We start from the raw sequence: 15,907 nt of genomic DNA, 5'->3' as shown, positions 1-15,907 counted from the left end.
GCAACCAGTGTGAGAATGCCCGTTCAACATGGTAAATCACTAACAGCACATTTTGTGCTCCAAGAATTATATTGTCCCTCTAGCTTTTCCGGGAAGAAAAGCAACCGGCATGATAGTGACAACTGGATGGGTGCAATGCTAATCTGTCCTGATGCACACGCAACCACCTTCACAAGGCCATGGATAACAGCAATAGGAGGAGCACGGTGACAAAACCTCCTGTAATCAGGTGGGGACTGAAAATGGACACAGCATCAATCATACGGGAATCCAAGAAGCAACAATAATGAACCTCATATGTAGTGCATGTTGATATGAGCAAGATGGTGAGACATCAGAAAGGCGAATATTCACGAAATTAAATATAAATGTGGAGGAAACTGAACACAATTCAATATCAAGGTCCTAGTGCAATATATTGAGAAGGACGGGCGAGATTTTTTCCATGCAAGTCCAAGGAAATTGCTTGGACCCTCTCTTAGTCCAAGACCAACAAAATGAAGTAAATGAAAGAAACAAAATTTAAGTGGAAAAGAACTAAAATACAGGCACACAGAAATTACAAGGGGAGAAGGAAATGGGCTCTCCCATGAACACAAATGAAGAAACTGCTGCTTAAAAGTGTGAGAAGATGCTTGCTTCCAAGAGATTAGAGCTAAATAAGCCAACAAAATGGTAGCCAAATGAAAGATCAAGCAAAAACTTCAAAGTCTAGGAATCATAAAATTAAGCCAATCACAAGCACAAGGTTACCAACTGTGCTTAGCTAATGAAGAATATTCATGACATTGTAGCAGTCAACATGTTCAAAGAAAATTTTCATTTCTGCAAGACAGTTGAATACCCTAAGCAAGCAACCAACTTCTATGGTTATCTTTGTACGAAAGCAAGTTTCTCCAACTCCATGGTTTAAGAATACGAAAAGCATATGCCCAATTCCTATACTGTCACATTCACACGGATGCTGGTATGCAGTGAAGATGGTACAACATGAGTATTTTACAAACGGGTGCATGGGTGCAGCTGGGTTGTCTATATTGCACATATGTACACACAATATACAGATACTAGGTTACAAACAGGTTGCATATGGGTAAGGTCAGGGTTGACCAAACACTGGATTCAACTTTCAACGAGTAGATTCGATTTCAAATCCCAATCTCACTTGGCACACATGGTAGAATTCTGGATCTGGAAATGATCTAACCTCCTCTAATACTGGATCCACAGAAAACCAAGTATATTGGTTTTCATGTGAAATAGATCAGCCGGATCAGGTCAGACCTGGTCCAACCCTTTATTTATCTGATTCCAATCCGTATCTGATTAAACCTGCCATATTCAAACTTACCCGTTTATAAACAAACAATACCTTATGGATCATATCTGCTTGAAATACCTTTGATCAAGTCAGATATTTGATCCAGCACCAACCCACTTGCAGAATGTACGACACTTTACACAAACAAGCAACCATTTTAGATTTTATCAAGTCCCCAGCGCCAAGCACTGGAAAGTACCAGCTTCAACAAGGTATGTTGGCATTTTCAAGTACCCGTGATACACAACTCCTAGAAAATCAGAACTGCCAAAAATAGTTTTCTAGCAGACATCAATGTGCAAACATTGTCCTTATCAGACGGAAAACCCAGGGTCTCACAAAGAATTGCTCGTGCCAAAAACATGCAATCTTTAAGGGATACTTACACAAGGATATTTATGCCAAATATAAATATGCAGGAAAGTAAGCTCGACACAGGATCATCCAAGTAAGTAGCATCCAACAGCTGGATTAAATGAACTGCATAGGGAGAAAGAGCAAGGAGGAGGATTCTAACCATTAAGAAAGTTTCCCTTGAAGTGTGAAATTTTATATAAAAAAGCAGGCTCACAACATTATTTTGTATAGCAGGAAACACATTGTATAAGGAAGACAATCAGAAAAAATAATAATAATTACTGAAGATGTTAGAGCTATTTCACAGGGATTCGGCTAGCAGGGTGCCGCACCCGCGTCGACGTGACTCGACGCGGGTGCAGGTGCGGCACCGGGTGCGATCAATTCGATCCTGGGTGTGTTGACCGCACCCAGGGTTATTTCGGTCCATTTTTGTTTGATTTTTTTTTTAAAAAAAAATTGCCCTACGAAATGGGCTGCAAGATTTAAAAAAAAAAATCTGCTGACAGTTGCTTGCTGCTGCTCTTGTTTTTATAAAGGGGCACTTGTGTCCACAACATCTGACGAGCTTTGTTGGCATCCCATGCTATTCCTGCCTCCAAACAAGTATTTCACAGCGTTGGAAAACATACTGTTAACTTGGAATTTAGAAATGATGATCCATCTTCCTCAAAAATTAAAACCAAAATTCAAGAGCCTTTTGAAGTCTTTATGCTTCAACCAACCAGATCCTTTTTCGTCAAGGGTTTTCTCTCTCCATAATAAATGATAATGGTGGTGGTAGAGCCTTGGTAGCTATTAGTATTCACTTTTCCCCTGACGAGATGGGTGCTCTAGCCCTTGTGTAGACCTCTCTTTTCCACATGTCAAATCCAATAAATTTCTTTTAGCTGTCATCTGTGTGCAACTGTATATAAAATGAAATTTGAAGAACCTTAGGCAGTGGCGTCCTAGGCCTCGTGAAGACTCTCTCTCCAAAAAACCACGTCAAACCTTTCGCTTATATTTTTTTTCGTGAAGACCAGGGAGTTTCAGACATGATTGAATCATGACAGTCAGCAGAACGCAGCAGGCTGGGTCGATCAGATTGTCAATCCTTTTGGTTCATCAATTTTGTCTCGTTGAGCTAAAGTACACAACAAGCAAAACGTGGGTAACAAGTCTTCAAACAAACACACCAGCAAAAAAAACTGAACCCCGACCCCCTTATATATATATATATATATATATATATATATATATATATATATATATATATATATATATATATATATATACTACGCCTTCATCCCAAAATAATTGGGGTCGGCGATATGAACCAAAAAGAAAATCATTATGGGTCTTCCACATGAATCCTTCTCCTCCAATCATTTCTATCCAATGCCATGTCCTTGGTGAGGTTCAAAGCATTCATATCCTTTCCTATCACCTCCATCCATGTCTTCCTAGGCCTACCCCGACCTCTTTTAACAAATATATTTTCCCATTTCTCCATCCTTCTAACTGGAGCATCATTAGGCCTTCGCCGAATATGTCCAAAATATATATATATATATATATATATATATATATATATATAATTTTTTTTTTGCCCCTGCCGCACCCCCGCACCCGGGATTTTTGGAAGTGCCGAATCCCCGCACCCGCACCCGCTCCCATGTGACATAGTGTTAGAGGCACCTAGTTTCAACCATAGAAAGCAACCCAGCAGACAGAATTGCAACATTTTGATTAAATGCTCCTGGGTTTATGTCTCTCAGTTAAAAAAAGTGAACGCTATAAAAGGAACTAATACCTGGTCCATTTCCATATAGCTCTAGATTTCACCACCATACTTGGGAAACTTCTAATTAGAACATAACTTAGTGAATTGAAAGTTATGAACTTGCAAAAGAGACAAGTAGTTTTCTTTCTCACATAACAAACTGAGTATACAGGAGAAGCACGAGAGAAACAAAATAGCAGAGAAGGCATGGCAATATTAAGTTTTTTGCATTAAAGGAGACAGACATGCCATTCATCCCTACTGAGACAACAAAACAAGCTAAACCTAATTCTCACAAAATAGACACAGTAACAATCTACAGTACTAAACACAGCTTCAGTTTGCACCAGGTGACAATTGTATCCAAGAATTTCATAAAATGGCCAGGTTACATTTTTCTCTGAACTAAATTTGCAAGTTGAAACCACTAATATTTCTTAGCTACGGGAGATCAGCAACATTGACCAAGCAAAATCATAATATAACAATGCAGAACCTTATAGAATGTGGTACAAACATGCTTCTTCAAAACAAGTCTTCCCATTCTAAAGCTTGAAAAAGAGTGCCATTTACCCATTGTCTCACTTACAATGAAATATGGCACAATGTTCATGGGTTTGAAGCAACAAATAATCAGGGGAGTATTCTACGGCGCCGCTGGACAGTCTCTCTTTTCACATACATTTTCTCCATTTCATTCAATGGACGACTTGAACCATCAGGCAAGCTTACAAATTTCCAGCCACTACTCCTTCCACATTTTCCACGTGGACCCAACTTCTCAATTGTGATGTTCCATCCTTCTGATGGTCGCCTTCTACTATACTTGTGGCACTTTACCTCTCCAGCAGCCTGTGAAGATCAACAGCATATATGTTCACATAATGGTTGAAAAAATATGTGTGAAGATCTCAATTAAAATGTACAAAGGTAACACATGGAGAAATCACAAAAAGGCAAATAGGATGCATAAAATGTAAAAGCTTCACATGCAAGTTTTAATTTTTTTTCCACCCACATTTTGTGGGTAAAAGGGGTTCATATCATTTAACTTGATAATAAGTTGCATTTTAATCAGAACAATTATAAACTTGCATGAGACTGTATGTCCACTAACATGGTAAACAATAAACATATGTTCCTCCAGGAAAATGTTATATTAGGACAAAAAGAATAAAAAACAAGTACAAACTTTCACATGGGCACCTTTTGTCTTGTGACTGCACAAACTCAAATCAATAGAAAAGACTGAGAGATTTGTGATCTTACTTTCTTCTTGTTGAATTCCATTCGCCGCACAAACTCCTGATACAACATTTCATCTTCCTTTACTGAGATTTCATACAGAACCTCATCAGGATCTTTGGCAGTGCCGTCCCAGCCCTCTGGCATCACCTTAAACTCTGGCTTGTAAGGGAGGGATGCCACATGAAACTCCTTATCATGTGAGTTGAAAAATCTGCCAAGAAAAAAAAAAAAGAACGAATGATGTATTAGCTATCTTGCAGATGTATGAGCTCCAAAAGTTCAAATATAATTCTGTTAGAACATCTAAATTCCTGATCCCATGACCCGTTGAAGAACAGCCCTGGCATAACAAATATCTTTTCAATTCTTACTTTTTTAGATTTGAATTTTACCAATTAAAATTAGTGCATCAAGTGTTAAACATCTCAGCAAATGCTCCACCAAATTATTCAGCAAAATAAAACCACATACTGACAAAAAATTTGACATGAAAACAATAATTATAGGAATTAACAAAACCTGTCTTCTGATCATTAAACCATGAATGGCACCATTAGAAAGGTACTGAAAGAACCTAGACATTGAAAACTAATAAACTGTACACAATATAAGTGCAAGATTATGAGCTCACACAGTTTATAATTTTTCTTAATTCATAAAAATAGGAATGGAACTTAGTTCATCTTAAACTGCAAGCACATACCAAATTTTAGAGACAGCCAACAATAGCAATTAACAAGACCCATCCTGCATATGGGGCTTGTAGAGTATGTCACACAGACAATCCATTTCAACTCGTCTTCCATATTCCTTTATATATTAGTCATATTAGAAACCTCAGAAAAATGCCCATATCCAAGTGACACAGCTATGTCACATGGACTCTCCCATAGGGTCATCGCACACGCGTCGACGCGACGCGGGTGAGGCACCCGGTGCAGCTACCATAAGAATCAGTTACACTGGGTGTGGTCAACCCGCACCCAGGGTTATAAGTGTCCAGAAATGGACTCAGTCAACTATGACCAAGTCCATTTTGGTCCAAGTAAAAAAAAACACAAAATCGTGGTTTGTGGGGGGGGGGGGGGGTAGAGAACAATCGCGTAAACCTCCCCCCACCTTCTCGACCCTTCCTCCGTCTCTCGTCCCCACTACTCTTCCTACGGCAGTGGTGGTGTCTCCTCCTCCTCTTCCGACAGTAGCGACATTGGTAAGCCTCTCTCTCTCTCTCTCTCTCTCTCTCTCTCTCTCTCTCTCTCGTTGCCACAAGGGCCGAACCCAAGGTTGGGTTCGGTAGAACCTGAACCCAAACCTGGGTTCAGAATAAGCGAACCCAAGCTTGTTGGGTTTGGCAGAACCTGAACCTAGACCTGAGTTCACCAGAACTAAAACCCAGCGTGAGCCTGGGTTCGGCAGAGCCTGAACCCAACATGGGTTTAGCAAAGCCGAATCCAAGTTTGGGTAGGGTTCTGCTTGACTTGACTTGTACTTCGTAGTTAATTTGATTTATTGCATGATGAATTGATGATATGATAATTATTGTTATTTCATTAGTAATATTAACTTAAAACTATTAAAGTATATATATACCTGTTAAAACATATGTAATAATACCATAATACCCGATAGGGGTATTATGGTCATTTCACAAAGTACCCCATAGGGGTACTTATTTTGTTTCTCTTATTTCACTATTTTTTATTTTTATTTTTATTTTTAATTTTGTATTTTTTGGATACCGAAAAGGGGCCCCACAATGGAGTCGTTGGGGCCCCCAACGGTCACATATGTGACCGTTGGGGGCTCCCAACGACTCTATTGGGAGCCCCTTTGGTCTCCTTTTCTTATAAATAGGGGGAACCCCCCATGTATGTTGTATTGCTCTTGAGAGCTCCTCTTCAATAATAGTGATATTATTTTTCATGTGTGTAGCCTTTTTATAAGGCCCTTTGTATATCCCTTAGTGGATTTTCTCTCTTGTGCTTGTTGTACTTGTCCGTGTGGGACATAGTGAATGCTTTAGCATTCTTGGTTTCTTCCGCTTATTTCATTACATGGTATCAGAGCCATAAGATCTTCTAAAGGTAAAATCTTGTCTCTCTCTACTTCCTTTCTTTCTCACATCTTCATTGTGTAGCAATGGAAGTCAAGATCGATCTATCATTCAAACTCAATGGAAAAAATTACATGATGTGGGCATCCGCAATGGAGAATAATCTCAAAGGCAAGAAGCTTTGGGGTTATGTTATGGGAACCGTTCCGGAACCCCAACTTAAGCTCACAAAGATAGAAGGAGATCAAGAGAAAGCACTTAAAGGCGATGCTCGTCTCAAGGCCATTGAAGATTATAATCATCAAATGGAAGATTGGGAGGGCAACCATGCAAAAATCCTAGCATGGTTTATGAATAATGTCGAACTTAAGGTATGTGCAAATATTGCAAAATTCCGTCGGGCAAATGAAGCTTGGTTTTTTATGAAGGGTATGTTTACCCAAAAGGATCTTGCAAGAGCTTATTTCTTGCAAGAAAAAGTAATCACCACAAAACAAGGTGACATGAGCATACAAGATTACTATAGTGCTCTAAATCCTTTGTGGGATGAATTGGCTCTTTTAGAGCCTAAATGGGTATCTATGGAGGATGTGGTTCTAAGACAAAAACAAATGGAACAAGATAGATTGTTTCAATTTTTATTTGGGCTTCGTCCCGAATTTGAACAAGTGAGATCCTCACTTCTCCATAGATCCACGTTTCCTCCCTTAGAAGAAGCTATTGCCGAGATTACTCAAGAAGAGACTAGGCATAGCATGGGTAAAAGCATAGAGGAAGTTCTTGCCGTATCTAAACCCGACAATCATGTTAAAACATACAAACCACCTCATTTTGGTAAGCAAGGGAGTGGTGGAAGAAAAATGATTATATGTCACCATTGTTATGAGCCGGGACATATTAAACCCGTTTGTCCAAAGCTAAATGGGGCATTCAAGCCAAAGGTGGCTTCCGTTGAAGAATCCACCACCAAAGAAGATGACGGCAAGAACGGGGATCTCAAAGATACTCTTGGACAAATCTCCTTGGCTCTTCAACAAATTTTAAAGGTCACTTCTTCCACCTCCGGTGCCGCCATTGCCTCATCATCACCTCCTGGTACGTACTCTTGGATTTTAGATTCCGGAGCTTCTTTTCACATGACCCCTCATGAAAATGCATTAACCAATGTGCACACCAATTCAAAAATGTCTTGTGTCTCTATGGCCGATGGAACTTTTCTCAAAATAAATGGTGTTGGAACTCTTGATTCTAAAAATGTTCAAAATTTCCTTGTTCCAAAAGTTAGAATAGTTCCAAAATTAAATCTTAACCTCTTTTCCGTTTCTCAAATAGCCGACCATGGATGTGAAATATCTTTCTCATCCCAAGGGTGCTTTGTGCAGGATCTCCGGTCCGGGAAGCGGATTGGGCAAGGCCATAGGAAGGGAGACCTTTATTTTATGGATAATTTAATGCTTCCAAATACCTCATTTTGTACTTATGTCCAAGACAAAAATATTGAAACTTGGCATAAAAGGCTTGGACATCCAAGTTACTCTAAAATGTATCTTTTTCCTTTTGGACACAAGTTTTGTAAAGAAAAAGATATCAATTGCAAAGATTGCATTTTTGGCAAAATGAAGTCTACTCCTTTTCCTATTAGATCCTTTGTGACAACAAGACCTTTTGAATTGGTGCATTCCGATGTTTGGGGGCCATCTCCGGTTCTATCTAAAGGTGGTTATTCATATTATGTTACTTTTATTGATGATTATACTAGATATGTATGGATTTATTTTCTTAACTTTAAATCGGAAGTTTTTAACTTTTTTAAAGAATTTCATGCAAAAATTCAAAATCAATTTCAAAGTCAAATATCCATTCTTAGATCCGATTCGGGTGGAGAGTACTTATCAAATGATTTTCAATCATATCTAAAACAACATGGCATTTGTCATCAAAAATCTTGCCCAAGAACTCCTCAACAAAACGGTCTAGCGGAAAGAAAACATAGGCATATTTTGGAAACCACTAGATCCTTACTCATTTCTAAAAATATTCCTAAAAATTTTTGGGCCGAAGCCGTGTTAACCTCCACCTATTTAATCAATAGGATGCCATCTTCAAAATTGAATAATATCTCTCCTTATGAAAAACTTTTTAATGACACCCGACTACAATCGTCTTCGGATTTTTGGGTGTAAATGCTTTGTTCTTTTACATAAAAGAGATAAATTGTCACCTAAAGCAATAGAATGTGTATTTTTAGGATATGGTGAAAATCAAAAAGGCTATAGATGCTTTGATCATAAAAACAATAAGTTATTTGTCTCCAAAGATGTAACTTTTTTAGAAGATGAAAATGGATTTGACATATTGGAAAAATCAAATGAAATTGATTATGTGTTTATCAATGATCTTTTAGAAGATTCAAATGATGACTCTTTGAGTCATCCGGAAATTTTAGAAAATACTCATGATTCTCATGATAATGATGTATCACCAACTAATGGTGACAATCTCCAAGTATACACTCGGCGTGAGGAAGCCCAACCTATTAGTGCTTTAGAAAAATTCTTGCGGCTTAATGAACCCCTAGAAGAAACCTCCCTTAGGCGTTCTTCTAGAGAATCAATTCCTCCTAATAGGTTTGTCTCATATGAAACTCTTTCACCTAAATATAGAGCTTGTCTAATAGCCTTGCATTCTTACTATGAACCCTCCCATTATAATCAAGAAAAAAGTATACCTCATTGGGTTGAAGCAATGAAAGTTGAACTAGATGCTTTAAATAAAGCTAAAACTTGGGAAATAGTTCACCTTCCTCCAAATAAGAAAGCTATAGGATGTCGATGGGTCTACAAAGTCAAAACAAAAAGTGATGGTTCCCTAGAGCGTTATAAAGCTAGATTAGTTGCTAAGGGATACTCACAAGAATATGGCATCGATTATGAGGAGACTTTTGCTCCCGTGGCTCGCATGACAAGCGTTAGAACTTTAATTGTGGTAGCATCATCTAAGAAATGGCCTATATTCCAATTAGATGTTAAAAATGCCTTTCTTAATGGTCAGTTGAATGAAGAAGTATATATGGACCCTCCGCCGGGAATCAGTGTTAACCAAGGTCAAACCCTTCGGTTATTAAAAGTCTTATATGGTCTTAAACAAGCCCCTAAGGCTTGGTATGATAGATTTAGTGCTATCATGTTACAATTGGGATTTCGCTCATGTTATACTGGCACTGCTCTTTTTGTTAAAAATGCAGGTAATAGTATCATCATCCTTCTGCTTTATGTTGATGATATGATCATCACTGGCAATGATGAAAGCGGTATTCTTAAAGTTAAAAATATGTTAAAACATAATTTTGATATGTCTGATCTGGGTTTTCTCAGATACTTTCTTGGTATAGAAGTTGCATACTCTCCTCGAGGGTATATATTGTCACAGATGAAGCTTGCTGCAGACATATGTTCCAAATCTGGGATTTCAGATGATAAAAAGGTGGAGACTCCCGAGGTTATCAATGCTAAACTACGACTGGAGGATGGAGTTCTGCTGGATGATCCTTCGCCCTACAGGCAACTCATAGGCTCCCTCACCTATCTGACTATCACCAGGCCCGATATTGCTCATGTTGTGCACTCTGCAAGCCAATTTCAGCATGCTCCTACATCTGTGCATATGAGTGCTGTACTCCGGATCATTCGATATATTAAAAATACTTTGACTAAAGGGCTATTCCTATCCTCAATCTCTTCCTTAGATTTACTAGCTTATACTGATGCTGACTGGGGAGGAAACCCAAATGATCGAATCTCAACTACTGGCTTTTGTGTGTTCCTAGGAGATTCGCTAATTGCTTGGAGGTGCAAGAAACAGCAGAAAGTCTCATTGTCTTCTACTGAAGCAGAATACAGGGCTATGGCAACTACTACAATGGAGCTGGTGTGGCTTCGAAGTCTTCTTCAAGATATGGGAGTCGAAATTACCGGGGCTTCGAAGCTTTGTTGCGACAACAAAAGTGCTATCTATATTGCCAGCAACCACACTTTCCATGAGAGGACGAAACATATTGAAATGGACTGTCATTATGTACGTGATGAATATCTTCGTGGGACAGTAACACTGCCATATGTCACTTCAGAATATCAACTTGCTGATTTCTTCACCAAAGCCCTGCCTGCTCCTCGCTTCCTGTTCCTCCTTGGCAAACTTTCGGTCATTCCCCCGTAAAGTTTGAGGGGGGGTGTTAAAACATATGTAATAATACCATAATACCCGATAGGGGTATTATGGTCATTTCACAAAGTACCCCATAGGGGTACTTATTTTGTTTCTCTTATTTCACTATTTTTTATTTTTATTTTTAATTTTAATTTTGTATTTTTTGGATACCGAAAAGGGGCCCCACAATGGAGTCGTTGGGGCCCCCAACGGTCACATATGTGACCGTTGGGGGCTCCCAACGACTCTATTGGGAGCCCCTTTGGTCTCCTTTTCTTATAAATAGGGGGAACCCCCCATGTATGTTGTATTGCTCTTGAGAGCTCCTCTTCAATAATAGTGATATTATTTTTCATGTGTGTAGCCTTTTTATAAGGCCCTTTGTATATCCCTTAGTGGATTTTCTCTCTTGTGCTTGTTGTACTTGTCTGTGTGGGACATAGTGAATGCTTTAGCATTCTTGGTTTCTTCCCCTTATTTCATTACAATACCCTCCCAGCACCTAAGTTTTTTTAAAGTGCCGCATCGCTGCACCCGCACCTATGTGACATAAGACACAAGGCTTAAATGAACTAGTCATATACTAAAATCAGAAGCACAAAAAATTGAGATTGAGAACATGAAAAAACAATCCTTACAATCCTTTCCTGAGTCAAATACTTTTTAGAGTTTGGTCAAGGAGCGAGAATGACAAGCCTTACTCTAAGGGTACATTTGCAAGCCACCAAGCCCTTTGAACCGCTTTCTCATATGAGAAAGTAGACAGCTTTTTCTCAAGTGAGAAAGTTCTTCAGTACTTTGAAAACATGTGATTTGTTTTCTCAAAGCAAAATGACCAAAAAAGGCATGTTATTTTCACAGGTAAGAAAAAAATATGTGTGAAGTGTTCTCCACTCTTGGTTCTGAGGAAACATATCTCAACCACTTTCTCATGGGTAATGTCTACTTTCCCTCTTGCAAACATGCACTAGAAGAAATCCTTCACAAGTATTATAGTCCCCCCATTGCCCTGTAAGGTTCCCTAATAGTCCAAATATAAAGATTGGCAATCATGTCATTCAATCTATGTAACATTTCCTGGCAAAGACATGTGCTAACCTTTCCAAACAAGCCAACTCCGGAAGATCCACAACCACATGATCCAAGCAATTCTTGAAAAAATGACAAACATAGAACAATATGCTCAAACATCTAACCAAAAGGCTAACTAGCCCCAAATTCAGGGACATATTAACCACAAAGCGTGTCAAGGAAACTAGTGAAAGCATAGTTCAACATAGAACAATATGATCAAACATCTAATCAAAAGGTTAACTAGCCCCAAATTCAGGGACATATTAACCACTAATTGTGTTAGGGAAAATAGTGAAAGCATAGTTCAATCAAAAAATTAAGGGTGAACAAAGTGGTAGCTCTAAATAGTAAAGAATGGAGAAAAGACGGCAGAGGAGAAAGGACGATCACCTGCCGATCTTTGATCCAACAAAACTATGCCAGAAGAGGGATACAGATTGACCGGCAAAAGCCATCTCCAGCCACCAGAGCTCATTGATGAGATGACAACATAGAGAAGAAAGGTGACCTACCGAAGATAGTGTAGGTAGGTGGGATCGTGGATGGAATCGAATAGCGAATGCACTTGACAAGGCTAACCTCATGTGGTTTTGATAAGGCTTGACAATGATGATGATAATAGGGCTTAAAACTAGCTCACTCTAGGTTGTACCTAAAGTCTATTAGGTAGACTGTCCAATGTCGTTAAAAGAAAGGGATATCATTACAAATTTGTAAGTGAGGACCAATATTTGGTGTACAAATAAATGTTACATACAAAAACACTAACATTAGACAAAAGTAGGAATCTGGCTCTGGCTAATTTGTGGAACACAAGATAACTCACATGACAGAATGCACTAATTGCAAAACATGCACTCAAAGAGACCAAATCTGCACTCATATGAAAAGTCGAGAACCTAGAAGAGAATAGGTAACCACCTGCCTAAAAGGTAATCTAGGCATTCAAAATCTGTTTCAAATGGATGGAAGCCCTGTTTAATCACGTGACTGGTGACAAATCCACTCTTGGATTCATATAACTGAATTTCAACAACGTCCATTTTCTATCGCTGCATGTCTTATTTAATAACGTGGTTGGCAACAAAGTGACTCTCCTCAAACCAGGGGGCTCTTGTAGATCATAATAATCCATATGCAAAGCCAAAATCCTTAAGGCCAAGTTCTAGACAGTCACCAAATTGACTGCATACGTGATGCAGATTAGTGCAGTAGTTTCAGCATGCAAATTTATGAAAGGAAAAATACATCCCAAGGTCCATTACAAATGTCCTCAAAATGATAGATCTCCATGAGAAGTCCATAACACTATTGCGTCTTTACATCAGCAAGTTTCAAAGAGACGCCACGCAAAGAAGCATGAACAAAAATCAAACCCCTTCCACGAACTTGATTTCACCACCGTCCTATTCCTTGTAAGTGCAAATGGGCTCCTCCAGGAAATTTTTGAGGGTTTCTACATTTGTTGCTTTTGCTAGACAATCTTGGGGGTAGCCCACCAGTAGGATTGAAGCACTAGAACCCCTGTTGCAAGTCCATCTATCTAGCTACCATACTGGGACCAAGGAAAAGAAAAAAATGCATCTTTTGAATCCATGGTCTTCGATTTTCCTATAGAAGCGAGACAACACAAAATGCAGACGTTGAACAAGACCAACAATTTGGTTTTCTGCAATGCACAAACGTATCTAATGGTACAACAAGAACATCTAAAAGTTATGCATAAACAAACACCGAATCAGAGAAATTGTAAATAGCAATTTCGTCTTCCCCTCTCTATCCGTTTTGAAGATGGACGATTCGGGAGCAGAAGCAAAAGAAACACTATAAAATGCAAGGCCGTCAGGAAAAAACAGCAAGTCTTACTCGGGACAGGTGTCGAGCAGAAGCTCGATGGAGTCATCCAAGGGGTGGCCCAGCTTCTTCTCCTCCTCCTCCTCGATCTCCTTGAGCCACAGGATAGCGTGCACCCTCTGCCTCATGATCCGGTAGTCCTTAGCGAGGCGCTCCACCGTGTAGACTTCCGGGTTATCCTTGTGCAACCTGTACATCTCGCTTTTCTCCGAGTCTTTGAGGTACGACCCTCGCGCACCGGGCTCCCTCACCTGCTTCATCAGAACCCTGATCTCCTTCATCCTCTCCTCCCAGCTGTCCAAGTACTCCTTGCTCCGCCTGTTCTCCCTCTCGATCTCCACCGCAAAATGGTCGCTGTCCACCATCGGAACGGCGGTGACGTCCGCAGAGGAAGAGGACGAAGGAGGATGAGGCATCACCGAGCGGCCGACGGCATTGCCCTCGAAATCCTTCTCCGTTAATCCGGTAGACCAAGAGGACACGGAGTCCCAACCACCGGGGTCACCATCGTCTCCGCCGCCGCCCTTCCCGGAATCGAAATCCCTCCACCTCCGATCCCAAGAGTCGCCGTCTTCGTCTCCTCCGCGCCCCGATCGCTTCGCGAAGGTTCTAGAACCGACAAGAGTAGGGACGAAGCAGGGAGGGCTACCATGATTAAGGGGATCTACGGAGGACGATTTGGGGGTGGAAGGGAGCCGTCCGAGGAGGGACGAGGAGACGCGGCGAAGCGATAGGAGTCGATGATAGATGCTTTGCATCTTCTTCTTCTTCCCTTTCTTCTCTGTTTCTTCTCCTTCTTCCTCTTGCTAGTCCTCGAGCAATCTCGATGGCATTTTCTGCAAAATCTGATATACAATCTCCTCTCTCTCTCTCTAAAAACTTCGCTTAAACCCTACTCCAGACGGACCTTCAAAAGAACTCAGAGCACAGGGAAGGGTTTGGGGATCGTGGACCTGGAATCAGCGTCTGATCTGAAGTATTGCATCGATTCGAAAATCGATCCAAATTTCAAAGAGTGGGTTCCCAATTCGGATCTGACTCTGAATTTGGATCTTTTATTTGAATTTTGGATTCAGATTCAGATTCAAATGAAAGCTTCAATTCAGGAGCTAACCCGTTAACATTAAATAGGAGACTAATATATGCAAATATCCTTAATTATGTGTTTAATAGTTGCTAAATACCTATGAACAACTAGTAACTGAATTCAAAATGAGACTAAAAAGATATACATATCCTCACCTAAACATAGCTATTAACCTCTTATGATTTTAGAACCTGCTAACCTCTTATTAAATACTATCACATCCGAGGCTAATAAATATAGATCTTATTAAATATTATTTAATAGCTATTAAATTCCTATAAACTAAAATGATTCAATGCTTATGCTAATTTTTTATAAAATAATAATTTGTTTTTATGACAAGAAACCCTTGTTGAAGCTAGGAAAAAACCTGGGTGGAGTTTATGACCACCTTGCCTTACGTGGCCCACCTCTGGAAGTTGCAGACACGCCTGTGCCATCTTATAAAATAACATTATATTCAAGACTAATAAATATAGATATTCTAATGTATGTTTTTATTAGTTGCTAACCACCTATTCAATTCAGATCATTTTAGATTCAAGACAAAAACACTTTCTTAAATATTTTTTTTCATTAAAGAAATATTTTACTTTACATATCAATAATTAAAACTTTACAAAACACATGTAAACACATAAAAAAAACAAAAACAAAAACAAAAACACTTAAAAACACAAACTTTGCAAATTAAAAACTTATGCACTTAAGAAACACAAAATGGTACCTTACAAATTATTTTTTATTTTTTTATGAGTAGGGGTCGACTACTAATGACCGTAACACAAATTGATGTTGGGGAGATGGTTTGGAAATTCTTCTTCCCATACTTGTAATGTTTGTTTGGCAAAGCAATGAAGACTGTTATATGACTACTTATGTTCTCTTATATCTCCTTCTCCTCGTTCTCTTCCCCATGACCCCCCACCCAAGCTAGGCTGC

At 39.3% G+C, this 15,907-nt stretch overlaps 1 protein-coding gene across 1 annotated transcript; it reads right to left on the bottom strand.

The window, feature by feature from the left end:
- Positions 1 to 3,876: 3,876 nt before the first annotated feature.
- LOC149812583 (protein GAMETE CELL DEFECTIVE 1, mitochondrial-like) lies at positions 3,877 to 14,766 on the bottom strand. Its single transcript, XM_089991827.1, has 3 exons — positions 13,891 to 14,766; positions 4,713 to 4,902; positions 3,877 to 4,295 (listed from the first exon to the last, which is right to left on the bottom strand). Exons 1-3 carry the CDS (start codon positions 14,634 to 14,636, stop codon positions 4,077 to 4,079), a joined length of 1,155 nt encoding a protein of 384 aa, XP_089847953.1. The 5' UTR covers positions 14,637 to 14,766; the 3' UTR covers positions 3,877 to 4,076.
- Between the last annotated feature and the right edge of the window lie 1,141 nt (positions 14,767 to 15,907).

Source organism: Nuphar pumila, chromosome 16 (genome assembly GCF_984573655.1).
Source record: "Nuphar pumila chromosome 16, dmNupPumi1.hap1.1, whole genome shotgun sequence".
Taxonomy (NCBI): domain Eukaryota; kingdom Viridiplantae; phylum Streptophyta; class Magnoliopsida; order Nymphaeales; family Nymphaeaceae; genus Nuphar; species Nuphar pumila.
Note: the sequence above shows the minus strand (reverse complement) of the source record. Positions and strands in the feature narration are given on the sequence as shown.

Coding starts and splice junctions, on each gene's coding strand:
- LOC149812583 (XM_089991827.1), bottom strand. CDS start 14,636: ATGCAAAGCATCTATCATCGACTCCTATCGCTTCGCCGCGTCTCCTCG. Junction 4,903..13,890: donor CTGCTCGACACCTGTCCCGA/GTAAGACTTGCT, acceptor TTTTCTTGGCAG/ATTTTTCAACTCACATGATA. Junction 4,296..4,712: donor TGGAATTCAACAAGAAGAAA/GTAAGATCACAA, acceptor TGATCTTCACAG/GCTGCTGGAGAGGTAAAGTG.